The following is a 16,443-nucleotide window of genomic DNA, read 5'->3' as shown; positions in this document are numbered from 1 at the left end:
TATATATATATATATATATATATATATATATATATATATATATATATATATATATATATATATATATATATATATATATATATATATATATATATATATATATATATATATATATATATATATATATATATATATATATATATATATATATATATATATATATCGACGAAGCACTCAGGCACTGGAAAAAGAAGTATAAAGGGATGATGGGGATGAAACGTTATACACGTTGCACTATGCAGATGATTACGAAGTAAATTTACAAAAGACGCAATATCTTTGCATAGGAGGAGAAAATACTGCAGCTGACCTCTACTTAGAAGACGGGAAAATTAAGAAATGCGATTAATGTATATATTTGGGGGTAAAACTAACAAAGACAGGAAGAACTGATGAAGCCATAAAAGACAGAATAACCAAAGGGAAACAAGTTATAGGTGCATTGAATTCAGTACTATGGCAGAAAAATATAAGACCGGAAACGAAAAAAAGAATATATAATACCATATTGAAACCAGTAATCGTCTATGGCTCAGAAGGATGGCAGTTATCACAAAAACTTAAAGGTAACCTATTGGCAGTTGAAATGGATTTTTGGAGGAGAGCAGCGGGAAATTCTAGATTAGAACATATGAGAAATGAGGACATAAGGAATGTACAAAGATCAATTATAGAGGACATCGAAAAACAACAATTAATATGGTACGGACATGTTAGACGTATGGGGGAAGAAAGACTACCAAAAAAATATTAGAGTGGATACTACCAGAGAAAAGAAAATGAGGACGAACAGCATGGATGCAAGGAATTTCAAAAGCAATGCCAGCAAGAAATCTATCTGAAGAAGAATGGCAGAATAGACCGGCTTGACGAACGGGAACCCAAAGGCGGATTAAGCTAGGAACGGAATATATATATATATATATATATATATATATATATATATATATATATATATATATATATAATCAATATGAATTATTTAATGTTGTCAGAGACGAAAAAGTAAAATTTACCACTTTTACTCCCGAGCTTCCCCCTAAAACTCCCCTGGCAGGGGGTACTTTGCTTAATCAGTAGACCCATTTGTACCTTTCGGTGTTGGGCCCAGGCAGGTTGCCATTTTTTATGATTCTCACGAGATCAATATAATCTATCCCTTTCATTGACTGGTCAGTATAAAGTTTCAATTACTAGAGCCTAACCTTTAAAACCAACAGCATAAAATTTTAGTTTTCAGTTTTGGCAACAAATGTGAGGCATTTGAAATATGCTTAAAAAAACTGGGTTTAAACTTTCACACAACAAACGATCTAAAACATTTAATTTTTTTTTCAATTACGCAAAAGAACAAAACTTCTGCAATAAACTACACCCAAAGCCCCGTGACGTGTGATTGTTTGTAATGCAAAACGTTAAATTCTGCGTTTTTTATTCATATTTCAAATGCCCCATATTTGTTACCACAACTAAAAATTGAAATTTCATGTCATAGGTTTTAAAGACTTATCTCTAAAAATGGGAATTTTACTACAACTGGTCAATAAAAGTGATCAATTTTATTGATTTCACGAGAATCGTAAAAAAAGGCGAAAATCTCTCCTCGTTAATTTATTTTACACCTTTATTAAAACTGAGTTTATTAATACAAAACTGCATACGAAAGCTGCACTGTTTGTCTTTAAAAAACATATTAACTTTTGTCGATAGGACATTTGGATCAAAATATTATCGAATTTTCACCATCGAGCTGATACAAATTTTATTGAACATTGATTTCACGAAAGTAACTGACATGCAAAATCGACGGTCGCTTCAAGTGTTGTTTCTAGGTTCATTCTACACAAAAAATGCTTATAAACATTTTTGTTTAAAATTATCTCAGCTATATTTGTTATTTGAAACATTTTTTTCTACGGTGTACAGATTCTTGGTAAATCGTTTTTTTTTTGTATTTTTACCCCCCTGCGAGGACAGGTTTTAGGGAAAAGCGGTTTTAGGGTAACGACGACGACTGGACTAATATTCTAGTAAACATTTTACTAGAAATTATATAAATTATATATTATATTATATAAAAATATCACAAAATTAAACTGCCGCTTTGGAAGAAAAATGGTAATAGCATTGTGTTTAACTGTAACTTTAAACCTGTTCAAAAACCAATTTTAAGCTACTAGTTTCTTCTCAAAACAAAGTAATAAAACGTGTCATTACTCATGCAGCCTTCCAGTTTTCCGGACTGTAACTGGCAGCCCCCACTGCATCATTGCAATGCATGAATTCTTATTATATTCCATTTTTCCATTACCGCTATACCTCTCAAGAGAAATTTACATAGCGTAGAAAGCGAACATATTTGGTCTGTTGACCGCGTTGTTAAAACTTTTAGATACTTGTACAGATAGGTATGTCGTTTTCGGCCGGGAAAAATCCTCTGAAATTGCTGTGTTTGGCGTTGGAAATATCGCAAATTTTATTTTAGTGTTTCCGCTTTATTGAGTTTGTATCGTACTTTATCGACATGTAATACATTGGTTTGCTTTATAATTAAAGGCAACTTTTTTAAAGCTTTGGAAAATATGGAAAATATATAAACGAAAATTTGATTTTCTAATAATAACGAAAATTAAAACCCATTGTCAAGTTAAAATGTATATTGATTGACATATTGTCATATTCACCAACAAACTACTCGTCAAAATTTAATAATAATAATTTTGTAAATACTTTTTTTATTCACAAAAATATATAGTGGATCCCCAATTATCCGACACGCGATTTGCAGGGCGATGCGATTATAGCCTATGACTTTATAGTCCGGCATTTTTTTGGAAAGGAGTACTTTGTAATATACTGTAATGTCTTTATTTAATTCTAATTTATTATATTGTTCTTATTTTAATTTATTAAAATAACACGATAATTTATATCAATTTATTAAACCACTGTACAACAATTTATTTGACTAATAATTACATAATTTATGTATACGAACGTTACAATTTAAACGCAGCGCGAATCTTCAAAATTAACTGTTTCTCTTCCAAATAAAATGTCCTGTTATATACCCAGTTCCGCCAGACTCGAAAAGTCGACGGCCCTTTCGACTAGACAGAGCGGCGAAATGGTCTCTCAAAACTGGTATATACATCGGCTCGTCTCCAGAAGGTTCGAATTGTTGTTTTTATAACAAAGGGGGACCCATCGTGTGTCAGGTAGGCATTACCTAGAAAATACTCGAATGAATAAGCATATTAGTAATAAACATGTTTACCGTTCTGAGTCATACGACACGTCACCATCTATCGTAACAATACACTCAGGTGCAAAAAATTCGATCCACGCCTATTTTATACAGAAGAAGACACATTTATGAAGATGCCACTTATAGATTGGGCTTAGAATTAAAGAGGAACATTAAATTTAAATAAGAAACACAATTTATGCGAAAAAATTATTTATTTATAAAAACATGGGGCATTATTCAAAAATTGAAAAAAATTAAAAGTAACTTTGTTAATAAACAATAGTTATAACAAAATAATGTTTATATCATTTGTTATTAACACCTAGTATTAATTAAAAATAGTAACAAATTAATAACAAATAACGTATAACTCCTATATCTGCCTGTATACATCTTGGCATTGTCCTACATTTTGAACATGAAGTTGGTCCAATTCGTCCCATATTGTCCGAAGAGCCGAACTAAGCTCAGACAAGTTGTTTGGGTTGGTTGATTAACCGAATTTTAATTCATCTGTTTAGTGTATCCTATAGATGTTCAATTGGATTTAATTCGGGGGTTCGATTTAGGCCGGAGCCGGAGGCCACACGGACAATCACCATGTCTTCTAAGTATTCATTGACGATTCTAGCATGGTGGGAATGCGCGTTTTTGTCCATAAAAATAAAATTAGGGCCTATGAGTAGCGCAAAAGGTGCAAAATCCTCATCTAAAATAGTTGTTATATACCTTGCTTATAATAGCCCAAATCATAACTGAGTTTCTTTGGTAGGTTATTCTGTCGGCAATATTGCATTGGAAAAATCGTTCTTCTTGTCTTCTGCAGATTCTTTGGCGACCGTCTAGTAATCTGAAGCAAAACCTGGACTCATCCGAGAACAAAACATTACTGCAATCTGCATAATTCCAATTTTCGTATTCCGTTGCAAAAGCAAGAATAGCTTTGGACATATGCCCGTTCTTCTAGATAACAAATTCGCTTTATGAAATTGTCGATGAACGTGGTGTATAATCTCTTAATTCTCTTAATCTCTCAGACAATTAATACCAAAAAATTTCCTCGTTATCCATTCCACGGTACCAGATTTTCAAATCTTCCGAAGTTAGGTGTGATTCGACAGTAACTTTCTGGATTACTTCCGAAGTAACACTGATTTGTAGATCGTTGTTATAAGTGGTGACAATTTCATGGTCATCTGGTGACAATATTTTGACAAAGAGCAAAAACCAAATCTTTAACGTTGAGTTCTTTTAACTTTTTTTCTATAGGTTAGCTTTCTATTTGTTGGCTTTTTTTCTATATGGCTCCCACAAAGAGGTTTTTCTTGTAATCTTGCTTGTTTAATGGTAATAATATGCTAACCCATTGATTAAATCAGTGCAGTGTAGTTTGGTGAAAGAAATATCGCAGTGATACATTTAATCTTTGTTGTTAGTTCTACATTAATCGTGAATCAAACCACTTTTGAAAAGGTCCTGTATTATCTACGTGACCTGGATAGCACAAGGGGACGAAAAAATAGACTTAATTACCAGGAACGAGGCTAAAGCAACATTCATATGCCCATAAACTGTCGTTGGCATCGCAAGAAGCACAGCCAAAAGAACGTTATCGGACTTTGGCGGGGGGCGAGGGGTGGGAGGGAGGAAGAAACGTAATGACTGGTACGAACAAGTGAGTCTTAAACTTTCGAAGGTTTTTATACATAAACCGAAGAAAAGATCCAAAAGATCTAATAGATATACATAATAATGATCTGCAAATTATCGTAGGTCTCCTAACAGGAGACTGTCGCTGTCGTCTCAAGGTGCACATGAATAAAATTGGACTGACAGAAAGTGTGGATTGCAGATTTTTTAATTTTTTTAGGCTGAAGACATGACGGCGGAACACTTTCTATGCAACTGCCGAGGGTTGGATAGAAGAGCCTTATCAATTCGGCCCTTACTGCTGTAGAAGTGGCAACAAAGACCACATTTGATAAAAAACCATTTAAATACATAAATATTTAAAAAAACATAGGCTTTGTTAAAAAGGTTGGGCTGAAAAGATGAATTATAGACCTAGCGTTTAACCACAATAGACCTCTTAGGTCGAGTGGAAGGGTGGTTAAGCGCTCACTCATATTACCTTACCTAACCTATCCACACACGTTTTTATCTGCATTAAAGCGTGCAGATAAATTAATGTTTTTGAATGCACATGGTTTATGAGATTTTCCAACGATTACTTACTGTAGTGTACGTGTTCCGCTACATTGTGATGGGCTAAGATCTAAATCTTTCGGTTTTTCTAAAACATTCAATTTAAATGGCTCTATGCAGATTATCTTAAGTATACCATGATAACTATCTTTTTTTTCTCATAAAATATCAATGTTTTCTTGTCATAAAATATCAATTGTCGGTGTTTTTGCTTCCAGTTTTAAACGTGTGAAGATATTACTAGGTATGTGTAGAAAATCAATTGTCTCTTCTACAATAGTTTGTTTAATAAATCAACAATAATAATTATAATATTTCAATTTCCCATCTCACTAAATTAAAGACTATACGATTAGGATGACATGCCTCCTTCCTGCTGTATCGTATATCCTGTGCCTGTCAGTTTTTCTGATTCAAACTATTTAAACCTAACTACCCTTACTTCACTTCGTCTTTGTCTTCTCAAATAGAAGCACTCTAGTCAAACTGCCTTTTTAGATTCTCAAATAGAAGCAGATTTAAAGTTAATGTTATTTTATTATATAGTTAACTCCATTAAATTCAGTGCATCTAATATGTAAGTACCTGAAATTATTCTTTAATAAAGAAGATAACCAATAGTTTTTGTGCCAATATTTCGTAAATGCCGGTTCGACAAATTATAGGGTTGTCGGATATACAACTAAACTTTTCTGCTCTATAAATCGAATTTATTCCATTGCACTTAATATGAACAATTGTGTATTTGAAGAACATTTTATGAAAAAATATTTCTACCAGTATCATTTTAATTATTCTATTTTCAATTTTAGTACACTATTACTAATTCGCAATTTTGCGACCTATTGGTCGCTGGTCCTTCGAAGGAAGGTAAGAATCTAGTTTTACAAATATTTGCTTTTAAATCATCTAACCAGCTTTACAGCCTACAGTATGTATATGTGAGACACAACGATTAAACAGCAAACAACAATGAACGCAAAAAATTCACATGTTTCACTAAACATTAGCTTTCCTAAAGAGATGATAATTTTAAACTTAGTTAATATAGTTTATATTTTTTTATTTAAAAATATCATTCTTCCATATTATTCTTTTATTTCATGAAGAAGTTAACACTTCCGAAAATAGACGCCATTAGTTAATCGTTACGATCAAACTGAAAATTTTGCGGAACGAGCTAGAACTGAAGGGTCAAAAATGACTTACCCTTACCCATTACAATATTCTATTTACTTGGTAGCTGTAAAATCATTAATCAATTTTGGATTAAGATGTGTTTTGGAACATGTTTTTGTTTTGAAGTTTCAGTCGTCACAAACCACAAACTGGTTTGAACCTTGGAATATTTAAGTTGGCAATAAGAAAAATGTGTACGTACTATGTTTTAAGGGATGCACAGACTTTTAGTTTTAAAGTTAAAAAAATCCTAAAAGCAAGATTTGATGTCATAGACTCCCATCTTCTTCTTTATGTACCATGTTCTTTCAGGACGTTGGTTGCCATCATATCTATCTTTATTTTATTCACTGCTATTTTCACTTGCATAATATTTTGTAGCAATCTATATTTGGAACCTCTCATTATATGTCCGAAGTACTCCAACTTTCTCTTCTTGATGCTTTTTATAGTCTCGGTAGTCTTGCTGAGACGTTCTAGTATTGTGGAGTTTTGAATCCTCTCCACCCAAGAAACTTTTAAAATTCTTATATAGCACCACATTTCGAAAGCCTCGAAGATAAGTTTTAATTGATTTGATGCAGTTTCTAAATCGATTTTTTGTTAGACTAAAGTCGATTAGGTTCTTAGTAATTTGATAATTTGATTCTGTATTTGACTTCCAGATGTAGAGCCTTTTGGGTGGTGATTTGAAGTCAGTATTCGACATAATACAATCGTGTTCTTGGCAGAACTGAACCTATCTCTACGTTTAAATATGTATAGATGTTAATATGTTGGGGCATAGACCTGAATTACTTTGGTAATGAACGGCTTTGAACTAAATTTCACTGTAATTACTGTGTCAGATATAGGGATATAATTTACTAGTGATTGAGCTAAGTATTTCGCGTCTACGATTGCAACTCCTATCTGCCATCATTAATAAAGTGGTGGATAAGAAAAAGATCTTTAAGTTACTTTTAAAGTGATCCATGTACCTACCTGGGATTTTAAGTAGAATGTAATTCTTTAGACTTAGAATAATTTGAGTTTAGTATTTTGACTTAAACAAATTACAATTGTACAATCACCAAATTTTAGGCCTTTTAGTAAACATTTTACATAAAAACATATTTAAACTTAAATTTAACACCTAGTGGTTATTTTTTTAGTGAACTAGACTGTACTATTTTTACACTAAGTCCTACATCATCAATCCATTTATACCTATTACTCTTAAAACACGTCGAAAAATATAGAAGTTAATAAAGCAGAGTTTATTTATTTTCAGGAAAAGCTGCAGCGACAATTAGACGAACAGTCCCAGCGTTATGAAGAACAGTTAACCGAATTACATTCTGTTATAGCCGAATTGACGAGAAAATTACATCAGCAACGGTCAATGGCTATAGCCGAAGAAGAAGAAGTATCAGGTGAGAGATTTCTGTGAGATTAGATTCCTTATTTATTGTTGATGTTCTTTTGCGAGGGTAGAAAATACGTGAAACGGAAAACTGAGGATAATGAAACGTTTACAAAACGATATAGGTAGAGGAAAATATTTGTGCCAGTGAGATTGTTGTTAATTGGAGGGATATTTATCCAACTATTAAAGCAAAGAGGTTTATGTAATTAATTCGTGTACATAGTAAAATAGTAGACATTTATAGTCGTGAAACAAAAAAATATATATTTCGAATAATTTCAAAATGAAGGTAGTAGTTTATTTAAGACTTTCACTTAACTTTTAGGACTAACAAATGAGTTATATAATAATATAATTTCTTCAAATAATTTTATATTCTTTATTTCTATATTTTCAATTCCGATTTGAAACACTTGATATTGACATTACGCAAATTATAATGTTCGATAACCTGCATAGCTATATGAATTTCAGGATTTATAGTTGTGGTCTGAAATTATTTTTCCTGACGTAACTTCTCCGAAAATCGACTTCAAAATTGATACAGCTCCGATCGTAAAGTCTCACTGATATTGCTCTAATATATGTACTATTTATTGCCGCCTACGAAAAGTGGAGGGTAAGTGGCTAGTAACTGGGTATTGGTGATAGTATCCATGTCAAGTAATTCCCAATTACTACATACATTGATGACACTAGAAAATCATACGAACGATGAAATGCGTGAAGGCGAGTATCCAGTGTTTCAAATTTGGATCACCTTGGCTACTGGGTTACCCTTATAGAAGAGTCAATGATTCTCCAGCTTGCGGATTAGGCGTACGGCCAACAACCATACATTGAAAAAAAAACATGTATTACGAGAGTTAAAGAAACAAAAACTTGACGGACTTTATGTCGACGACCTGAGAAACAAAAAAAGGAAATTCGATCTGGATGAAGGAATGGAAGGATATTGTATACTTCAATAGATATGAGATGTCTTCTGGACCAGGTATCTAAGAAATGGATAGGGATACGAAGAATTTAAACTCTATATAAGTACTACAGTTGTCATCTAAGGCAGCACATCTTTGGTGTAGACTTTGTAATGAGCAAAAGAATAATAGAATATGTATATTAAGAATATGCTCCTACCGAGAATAAAACAAATATGGAAAAACAAAAGTCTTATAATAAGATTGTAACACAAAAGTGACGTAAACGTCCCCAAATCATTAGACTCACTAACTCTGTACTGATTGATTCAAGTCATGGATCAAATATATTAGACTTTATATTAGACTAAAGGTATAGAGGTGCTAGGAAGTCTCAGAGCACGTATATCAAACGCTCGGAAAAATACAACCAAATCAAAAATGAGTATTAAAAAAGCAAGTGTACTTGGCTAACCGGTACTACTTTGACGCTCTCAACTAAGTGGGAATTATGTTAAAAACAACTAAATGTCTTTTATTACTATTATATTAAACATTAAGCCCGTTCTTATATGATCTTTAAGATATAGTTGTATTTGTGACGGACTATTCGGGCTTGTGACATACTGGTTCCATTTCCGTCTTCCCTGTCTTCCCCATGATCCCCAACAGATCTCGTTCTCATTTCTTATGTTTTAAGTAGTCTTTTTGTTTCTGCTTTATCTGTTCTCGTTTCTATCGCATATGATACTAGTGATCTTTCACGTGTTTTATATATACGTACTTAGACATTCTGATATTTATTTGCATGTAATATTTAACTGCTTTATTTGCTTGTTTCGTTACATCATTTTTAAGGTTTCTGTAACTGGATATTTGTACTTCCAGATACTCGAATCTCGAAAATATTACAGATGAATTATTTTTGTTTCTAGAGGAATTGTGGTTTCCCCCGATAGTTGCGGATACAGAGCACTGGCTTGAAGTAAACTAGCCTTTTTTGTAGAAAAATATACCACACGTGCTAGAGATGATCTTCAATGCTCATGGTGGCCTAATTCTTTCTACAAATAATGATTTCTCTCCGGTAACAAAATAATACTTCCTGTTGAATCAAGCCTTCTTTGAGTTATTCTTAGTTCATAATAAGAATTTTAATCTATACATTATTTGCATTTATAGATCACTGACTCTTAAAATAAAAGAAGAAAAATTCTAAGCGCTGACTTCAATATAAATTACGCTGCTGTTTATCCTACCTAACTGTCCTTCGTCAATATATCCGAATCGTATGGTCTCACAATGCACGTTAATTCTCCTACAAGAATCACTAAAACAACATTTGCGATCATTTACTATAGTGTCCCAGATTTCTCACCCCTTGATGTCCACTCTACAATTATTAATGCAGACCTATCTGATCATGAAGCAGTATATACTAAGTTTAACACTTTCAGCAAATCCTCCTCAAAAACCCGACCTTTAGGTAGAATTTTTTCCGCGCACAACTTTAAATTTCAAAATTTATGCTTAACTTCTGTGTGGCACTTTCCTTTAGTGGTCGTGAACTATAATTTCAGTAATTTCTCAGATAAGCTTGTCTGTCTTTTCAATAAGGCATTTCGTTTAATTACAGTTAAGCCAAAACATCACAAACCCGAATATCAATTCAACAAGAATATCCGTTCACTACTGTATATCAAGAAAGCTACTACCAACGTCTCTGTCACTGAATTTATTACGAAGTACAGAGAAACCTATCTAAAACTTATCAAAACACCTAAAAAAGCGTACAATCAAAATCTTCTGGAAAGCTCTAAAAGTATTGCAAAAAAAACTTGGTCCATAATAAACGATCTTCGAAATAAAACTAACACATCTCAAGCATTATCTCTTCCAAACCCTGAAAATCTAATATAATATAATAATAGTGTCAAAAGCAAATATCTTCCTGTAATACGGATGGACTATCCATAAAATTTTTTTCAAATCTCTCAAAAAATGTGTTGGTTGTCCTGATCTCACTAATTAATGATTGTTTATAAAAAAGTACATTTTCAGAGTGCCTAAAGATAGCCATTATTATTCCTCTTCATAAGGTTGGTGAAAAATCGAATGCCTGCAACTATAGACCTATTGCCTTATTACCGGTACTACCAAAATTATTGAGAGACTTATAAAATCCCGAAATTTTCAGAGTGCCTAAAGATAGCCATTATTATTCCTCTTCATAAGGTTGGTGAAAAATCGAATGCCTGCAACTATAGACCTATTGCCTTATTACCGGTACTACCAAAATTATTGAGAGACTTATAAAATCCCGACTTTTCGGTCCCCGACTTTTTGTCCTTTCTCGTTGAAAACAACATTTTATCACGAAATCAGTTCGTCTTTTTATGTAATTTATGTACCAATGATGCTACGTTTTCTGTGCTACCAAGCACTAAACAATAATCTTTGCACTGCAACTGTGTTTTGTGACTATGCTAAAGCTTTTAATTGTGTAAATCACAATATTTTGATAAACAACTAAATTTCTACGGAATTCGTGGTATTTCCTTGAATTGGTTCCAATCTTACTTGGGAGAAAACAACTGGTTAGTGCAAATGATGTAACTATAGTCACAAAAGCATTGTATATAGAGTACCACAAGGTTCAGTATTTGATCCTCTACTTTCCCGTATCTTTATAAATGACATCACTAATTTAAAAATTGATGGAATAATTTTTCTTTTTGCTAATGACACCAGTATCACCTGGAGCAACTCTAATATTGCAAATCTTCACGCATCTATAACTTCTAATCTACTAACAATAAAAAACCTGGTTCGACTCTAATTTACTCTCTTTTAACGTGGATAAGACAGTAGCATTATTCTATAAAGTAGTTCTTTAACCCCCGCTTCTTAATAACCGCCAGATCAGTATGGTTGATTCTGTAAAATTTCTTGGTGTTTTTATAGACAGCAACCTTAAATTGTTGAGTAAGAAACTAGTCTCAGCCTTCTGTGTAATAAGATCTGTTTCGAAGGAAATCAATTTTGCATCTTTCAAAATAACATACTTTTCATTCTTCGAGTCTCATCTTCGATATGATCATATCTTTTGGGAGCTGCCTAATCTGAGGTTATTTTTAAATTACAAAAAAGAGCAATACGGTATCTGCTTAGCCTTAGAAAAACAACAAATTGCAGAAGCTACTACAAAATCACGAGATTGTAATACTTGCTTTTTATATATTTTAGATAGTAAACATTGCTTGCTAAATTTGTAACGTTGCTTAGTTCGTAAACACCAACATATCTTGCCAGCAACATCTAATCACGAATACTTCACCAGAAATTCAACCGTGGATGTTTATTTAAGAATGTGAAGATGTGTGAAAATCAAAAATTGGTTCACATATTTTAGAGGCCAAATATAGTTTCTGTTGCTTACAGCTATCTACTTTTAAACTGCATTAACGATACATTGATATGAGGGGCCACAACTGATCGCAGCTTTTATAATTTGTGATGCGTGAGAATCGATATTTGATTCTCGTGGCTGTAAAGTCATATTACCAGTTCATCACGTTATGCTTCTCATGGCAGTGAAAGTGTGAATAAATAAGAAATTACAGTACCTTTACGTACAAGTAACTAAAGTAGTATGTCTATATATATTTGGTATCCTATGCAGCAACTTCAATTTATTAGTTGGTAAGGTTTTATTATGCAATTTGCAACTTATTTAAATTTTGCAATGGATTGTTTATTTTATTATCTTGTATTTTGTGATATTGACGATTTATGCAATTTTAGTAAGTTGTAATTGTTATTATTTATTATTTTCTGACTTTTTGTAAGCTTTGTCCAAAAAATAAGCTTCGTGATATGTGTGTTGGTTTCCATTGAGAGGACGATCCCTTAATCGCCCCTCTTTAATGTGTCTAGCAAACATTTTTTCTATTGTCTTCAACAAAAATAAAGATAAGGAAGTATCGGGTATAACAGTTAAGCGAAGAAAAGTAGCTTATTATTAGCATCAGACCAAAGAAGATCTGTTGGCTGCGAAAATCCACATCAGAGAGTCCACCACAATTATATAATTAGCATAAGATAGAGAAAAATTCCAGTTGATGGCCATAAATCTCCAATGGGAAGAGGGCATGTGAAAAAGAAGTAGCTATAGGTTTAATTTATTCTATAATTTTGAACTTAAGCTATCTTCTTGCCGAATTCTCGAGTTGATATCTACTTACGATGATAGTTTATTTTCTTTTGGTTTTTTTAACTTTTTAGAAAACAATAATAAGCAAATTTTATAAAACGATAATATACACAGTGCTCATCTATGGATCGGAAACATGGGCAATCACGAAGCAAGATGGGAAGCTGCTGCGAATCTTTGAAATAAAACTATCAAGGACTATATGGTGAAGTTGATAAACAAATTCCATGTAGAAGACAATATAGATGATAGATGGAAGTTATGGGAATTCAGAACATTCCATAAGTTAGTTAATAACAACAGATTATAATTTAAGGCAACTACAAACCAATTTAGAAGTCTGAATGGTGACCTATCAACCACAAGGAAATTTGTATTGAATTAATGGGTGGAATACTTAATATAGAGGCATAAGAACAAAATCTGGAACACGAAAGAGATGAGGTAAGCGGAACAGAAGAGAGGGTTGAGGGACTCAACCACCAAGGATTCTTGAAGTTAAAGACGCAATTAAAAAAACTAGCCAGAAACAAATTACCGGAATAGATAATCTCCCAGCTAAAGAAGGGAGTCACGACACCATTATGGGACTTCAGCAGCTCATGACAGAAATAAAAACACAGAAATCCCTCCCCATTGATTGGAATATTGGAATACTGTGCACCATACACAAAAAAGGAGATTTCTTTGAATGCTCTAGCCAGAGAGGAATTACAGCTTCAGAAATGCAGCTTTTAAATGAAGTATATAAAATTTTCTCCACTATACTATGCCACCGTACGCAGAACGAATAATAGGCAAATACCAGACTGGTTTCGGAGGTGGTAAATCGACAATTCATCAAATTGCAACCATAAAACATTTTAGAAAAAACACTGGAATATGGCATATATACTCACCACATATTTATAGACTACAATGCAGCCTACTACTCTGTAAATAGAAGTTTTCTAATAGAAGAGTTCTAAATCAGTTGGTAAATTTAACTAAACTAACCTTAGTTTAGTTGAATGTAGAGTACCAATCCAGGGAGAACTGTCTCAACCTTTCAAAACAAATAGTGGGCTGCGCCAGGGATCTTGTCTAGTGTATATTGTTCAATCTAGATCTGGAAAAACTAGTACGTATGCCACAAATCGGAACCACCCGTTCAATATATAATAAATCAGCGCAAATCCTTGCCTATAGGCAAGGCGAGAAAGCTATACGAGAGGCGTATGTAGCACTACAAGAAGCGGCCACAAAAGTGGGTTTAATAATAAACTCCAACAATAGGAAGTACATGAAAATAAGCATGCAACCGCACATCCTACGGCCAGTTGTTATCAAAAACGACGTCATCGAAGCAGTTAACGAATTTGTTCAAGAGGTGCTATTTTGGGCTCAATCTCCTTCTTAAATCCTCAGTTATATCCAGAAATACAAAGGTAAAACTCTACAAAACAATAATACGTCCAGTCCTAACAATTGGTTCAGAGACCTGGACTTTAACAAAAAGGAATCAAAAACATGTTTTGATGTTTCAAAAGAAAAGTAATAAGGTGAATCTATGGAGCGGTGGATGACAATGGAGTAACCAGATATCGTCAAATATATTAAGATTAAGATACCTAAGAGATGATCCAGCTATAACAATGTTCCTTGATATACCCATTGATCAGATAAGAAGAGAAAGACCCAGAACAAGGTTCCTTGATAACATTGATGAAGACATGAGAAATATGGGAATACGTGCTTGGCGGAGAAAGGCGATGGATAGGGACGACTGGAGAGAAATTCTTGAGGAGGCTAGGACTCAGGCAGGGTTGTTAATCCAGAATGATGATCGAAGTGACCCTGCTAAAATAATTACGCTAAGCAAGCTAGTCTGAAGGAGAAAGGAATGATCAATGGGGAAACCGATATGTTTTTTTAAACGGCATAATTATATATTTTTCTTATATTATTTTTATTCTCAAAGTTTCTTGTTTATTGTTGCATTTGACATTTTTTTTATGTATGATTTTATAGATTTTCACAGATATCTGTCAACGTCTTTCGTGTAACACTGTTGTCAATTTTTTACCATAAACTGATATTATAGCTTAAAAATAATTTATTTATTAAAAAGAATTTAGTATTTATCTTGTGTATCCATTTTTATCGTACTAGCTTTATAAAACTATCGCCGTTATCAACATTTAACAAAGTTTTTTCATTATCATTAAAATTACTTCATCCATGTTGCACAAACGACAATAAAAATAAAACTAAACATCTAAATAATTGAACGATTGTTTAGACATTTAATGCCGAAGTTTCGAAAGTACTGTTTACACTTATCTATTTTGGGTAGAAATATTTATTAATTCTGGAAAGTATAGACCATTTAACCGATTATGAATATTCACCACGTCATATAATAATCTGTTACCTTTTCGTATCTGGCGGAGTTTTTACTACCGGGAGGAACTCGGAAACGCGTCAAAAAATTATACGAAAAACGGGAATAATTAATCAAATGGAACAATAATATGAAATAGTACCGAGAAATTGGCTACAACCTGCCCCACACCGTTATATTGACATCACAATCCTCAATCAGCTTTGACTTTTTTCCGTTTAGGGGAATCGATAGTTTTATCATCCTTTATTATGTTATCTATTAACCTATGCTTTGCCACTGGTTCTATTTCATGCTTATTGTTTTTACATATTGCACGATCCGAAATTATATCTTAACATTAATATTTTATTCTAACAAACCGCTTCAAAGATATTGTGAAATTTTTCTTTGTTTTTTGTGGAATTTTCAATTTTCATTCGAGTATTGAAGCTGTATCAAATAATTTGAGCAAAACCTTTGTTAAAAATCAACGTCTAATGTTATCAAATAGATCTAGCAAATTAATATTCTTCACATTGTATTTTAATGCATTAGACAATAATGTAGAGGGTATCCAAACGAAAACCAAACAGAGCCCTTAATAGGAACTGTATCTAGGATCAACGTAACTAGCGTCTGAATAAATTTGAAGGAAAACAAATTCCATACGTATAAAATACACTTGTAAATAATGTCATCAGCAGCTAAAAAGAAGAGGCGTGGATTGTCGTCGTTCTCGGGCGATAAAAAATATTTCTGTTCCTTCTAAACAGGAGATTTATGCGTCACGAGTTCTGGATCAAGATTTTTTTACAATCTGTTTCAAAATAAGCAAAATTGATAAACTGCCTTAGGCTTTCACGGCCAACGTCTAACTTGTTAAACTGTTTGTTCGGGCTGTTAGGC

At 32.9% G+C, this 16,443-nt stretch overlaps 1 protein-coding gene and 1 long non-coding RNA gene across 4 annotated transcripts in view; both read left to right on the top strand.

Annotated features, from left to right (window-relative positions):
- The window catches only part of LOC140443569 (uncharacterized), a 365,838-nt gene that overhangs the window by 287,959 nt on the left and 61,436 nt on the right, over nt 1–16,443 (top strand). The gene's annotated exons all lie outside the window — the stretch shown is intronic.
- Nucleotides 1–16,443, top strand: part of LOC140443566 (colorectal mutant cancer protein) — a 315,102-nt gene that overhangs the window by 237,223 nt on the left and 61,436 nt on the right. For all 3 annotated transcript variants that reach the window (XM_072534899.1, XM_072534898.1, XM_072534897.1), the window contains exon 4: nt 7,908–8,049. In XM_072534899.1, the coding sequence (XP_072391000.1) occupies nt 7,908–8,049 (142 nt within the window). The remainder of the gene's footprint in view (nt 1–7,907; nt 8,050–16,443) is intronic.

This window comes from Diabrotica undecimpunctata, chromosome 6 (genome assembly GCF_040954645.1).
Source record: "Diabrotica undecimpunctata isolate CICGRU chromosome 6, icDiaUnde3, whole genome shotgun sequence".
In the NCBI taxonomy this organism is placed as follows: domain Eukaryota; kingdom Metazoa; phylum Arthropoda; class Insecta; order Coleoptera; family Chrysomelidae; genus Diabrotica; species Diabrotica undecimpunctata.
The sequence above is the reverse complement of the archived record's forward strand: the minus strand, read 5'-3'. Positions and strand labels throughout refer to the sequence as shown.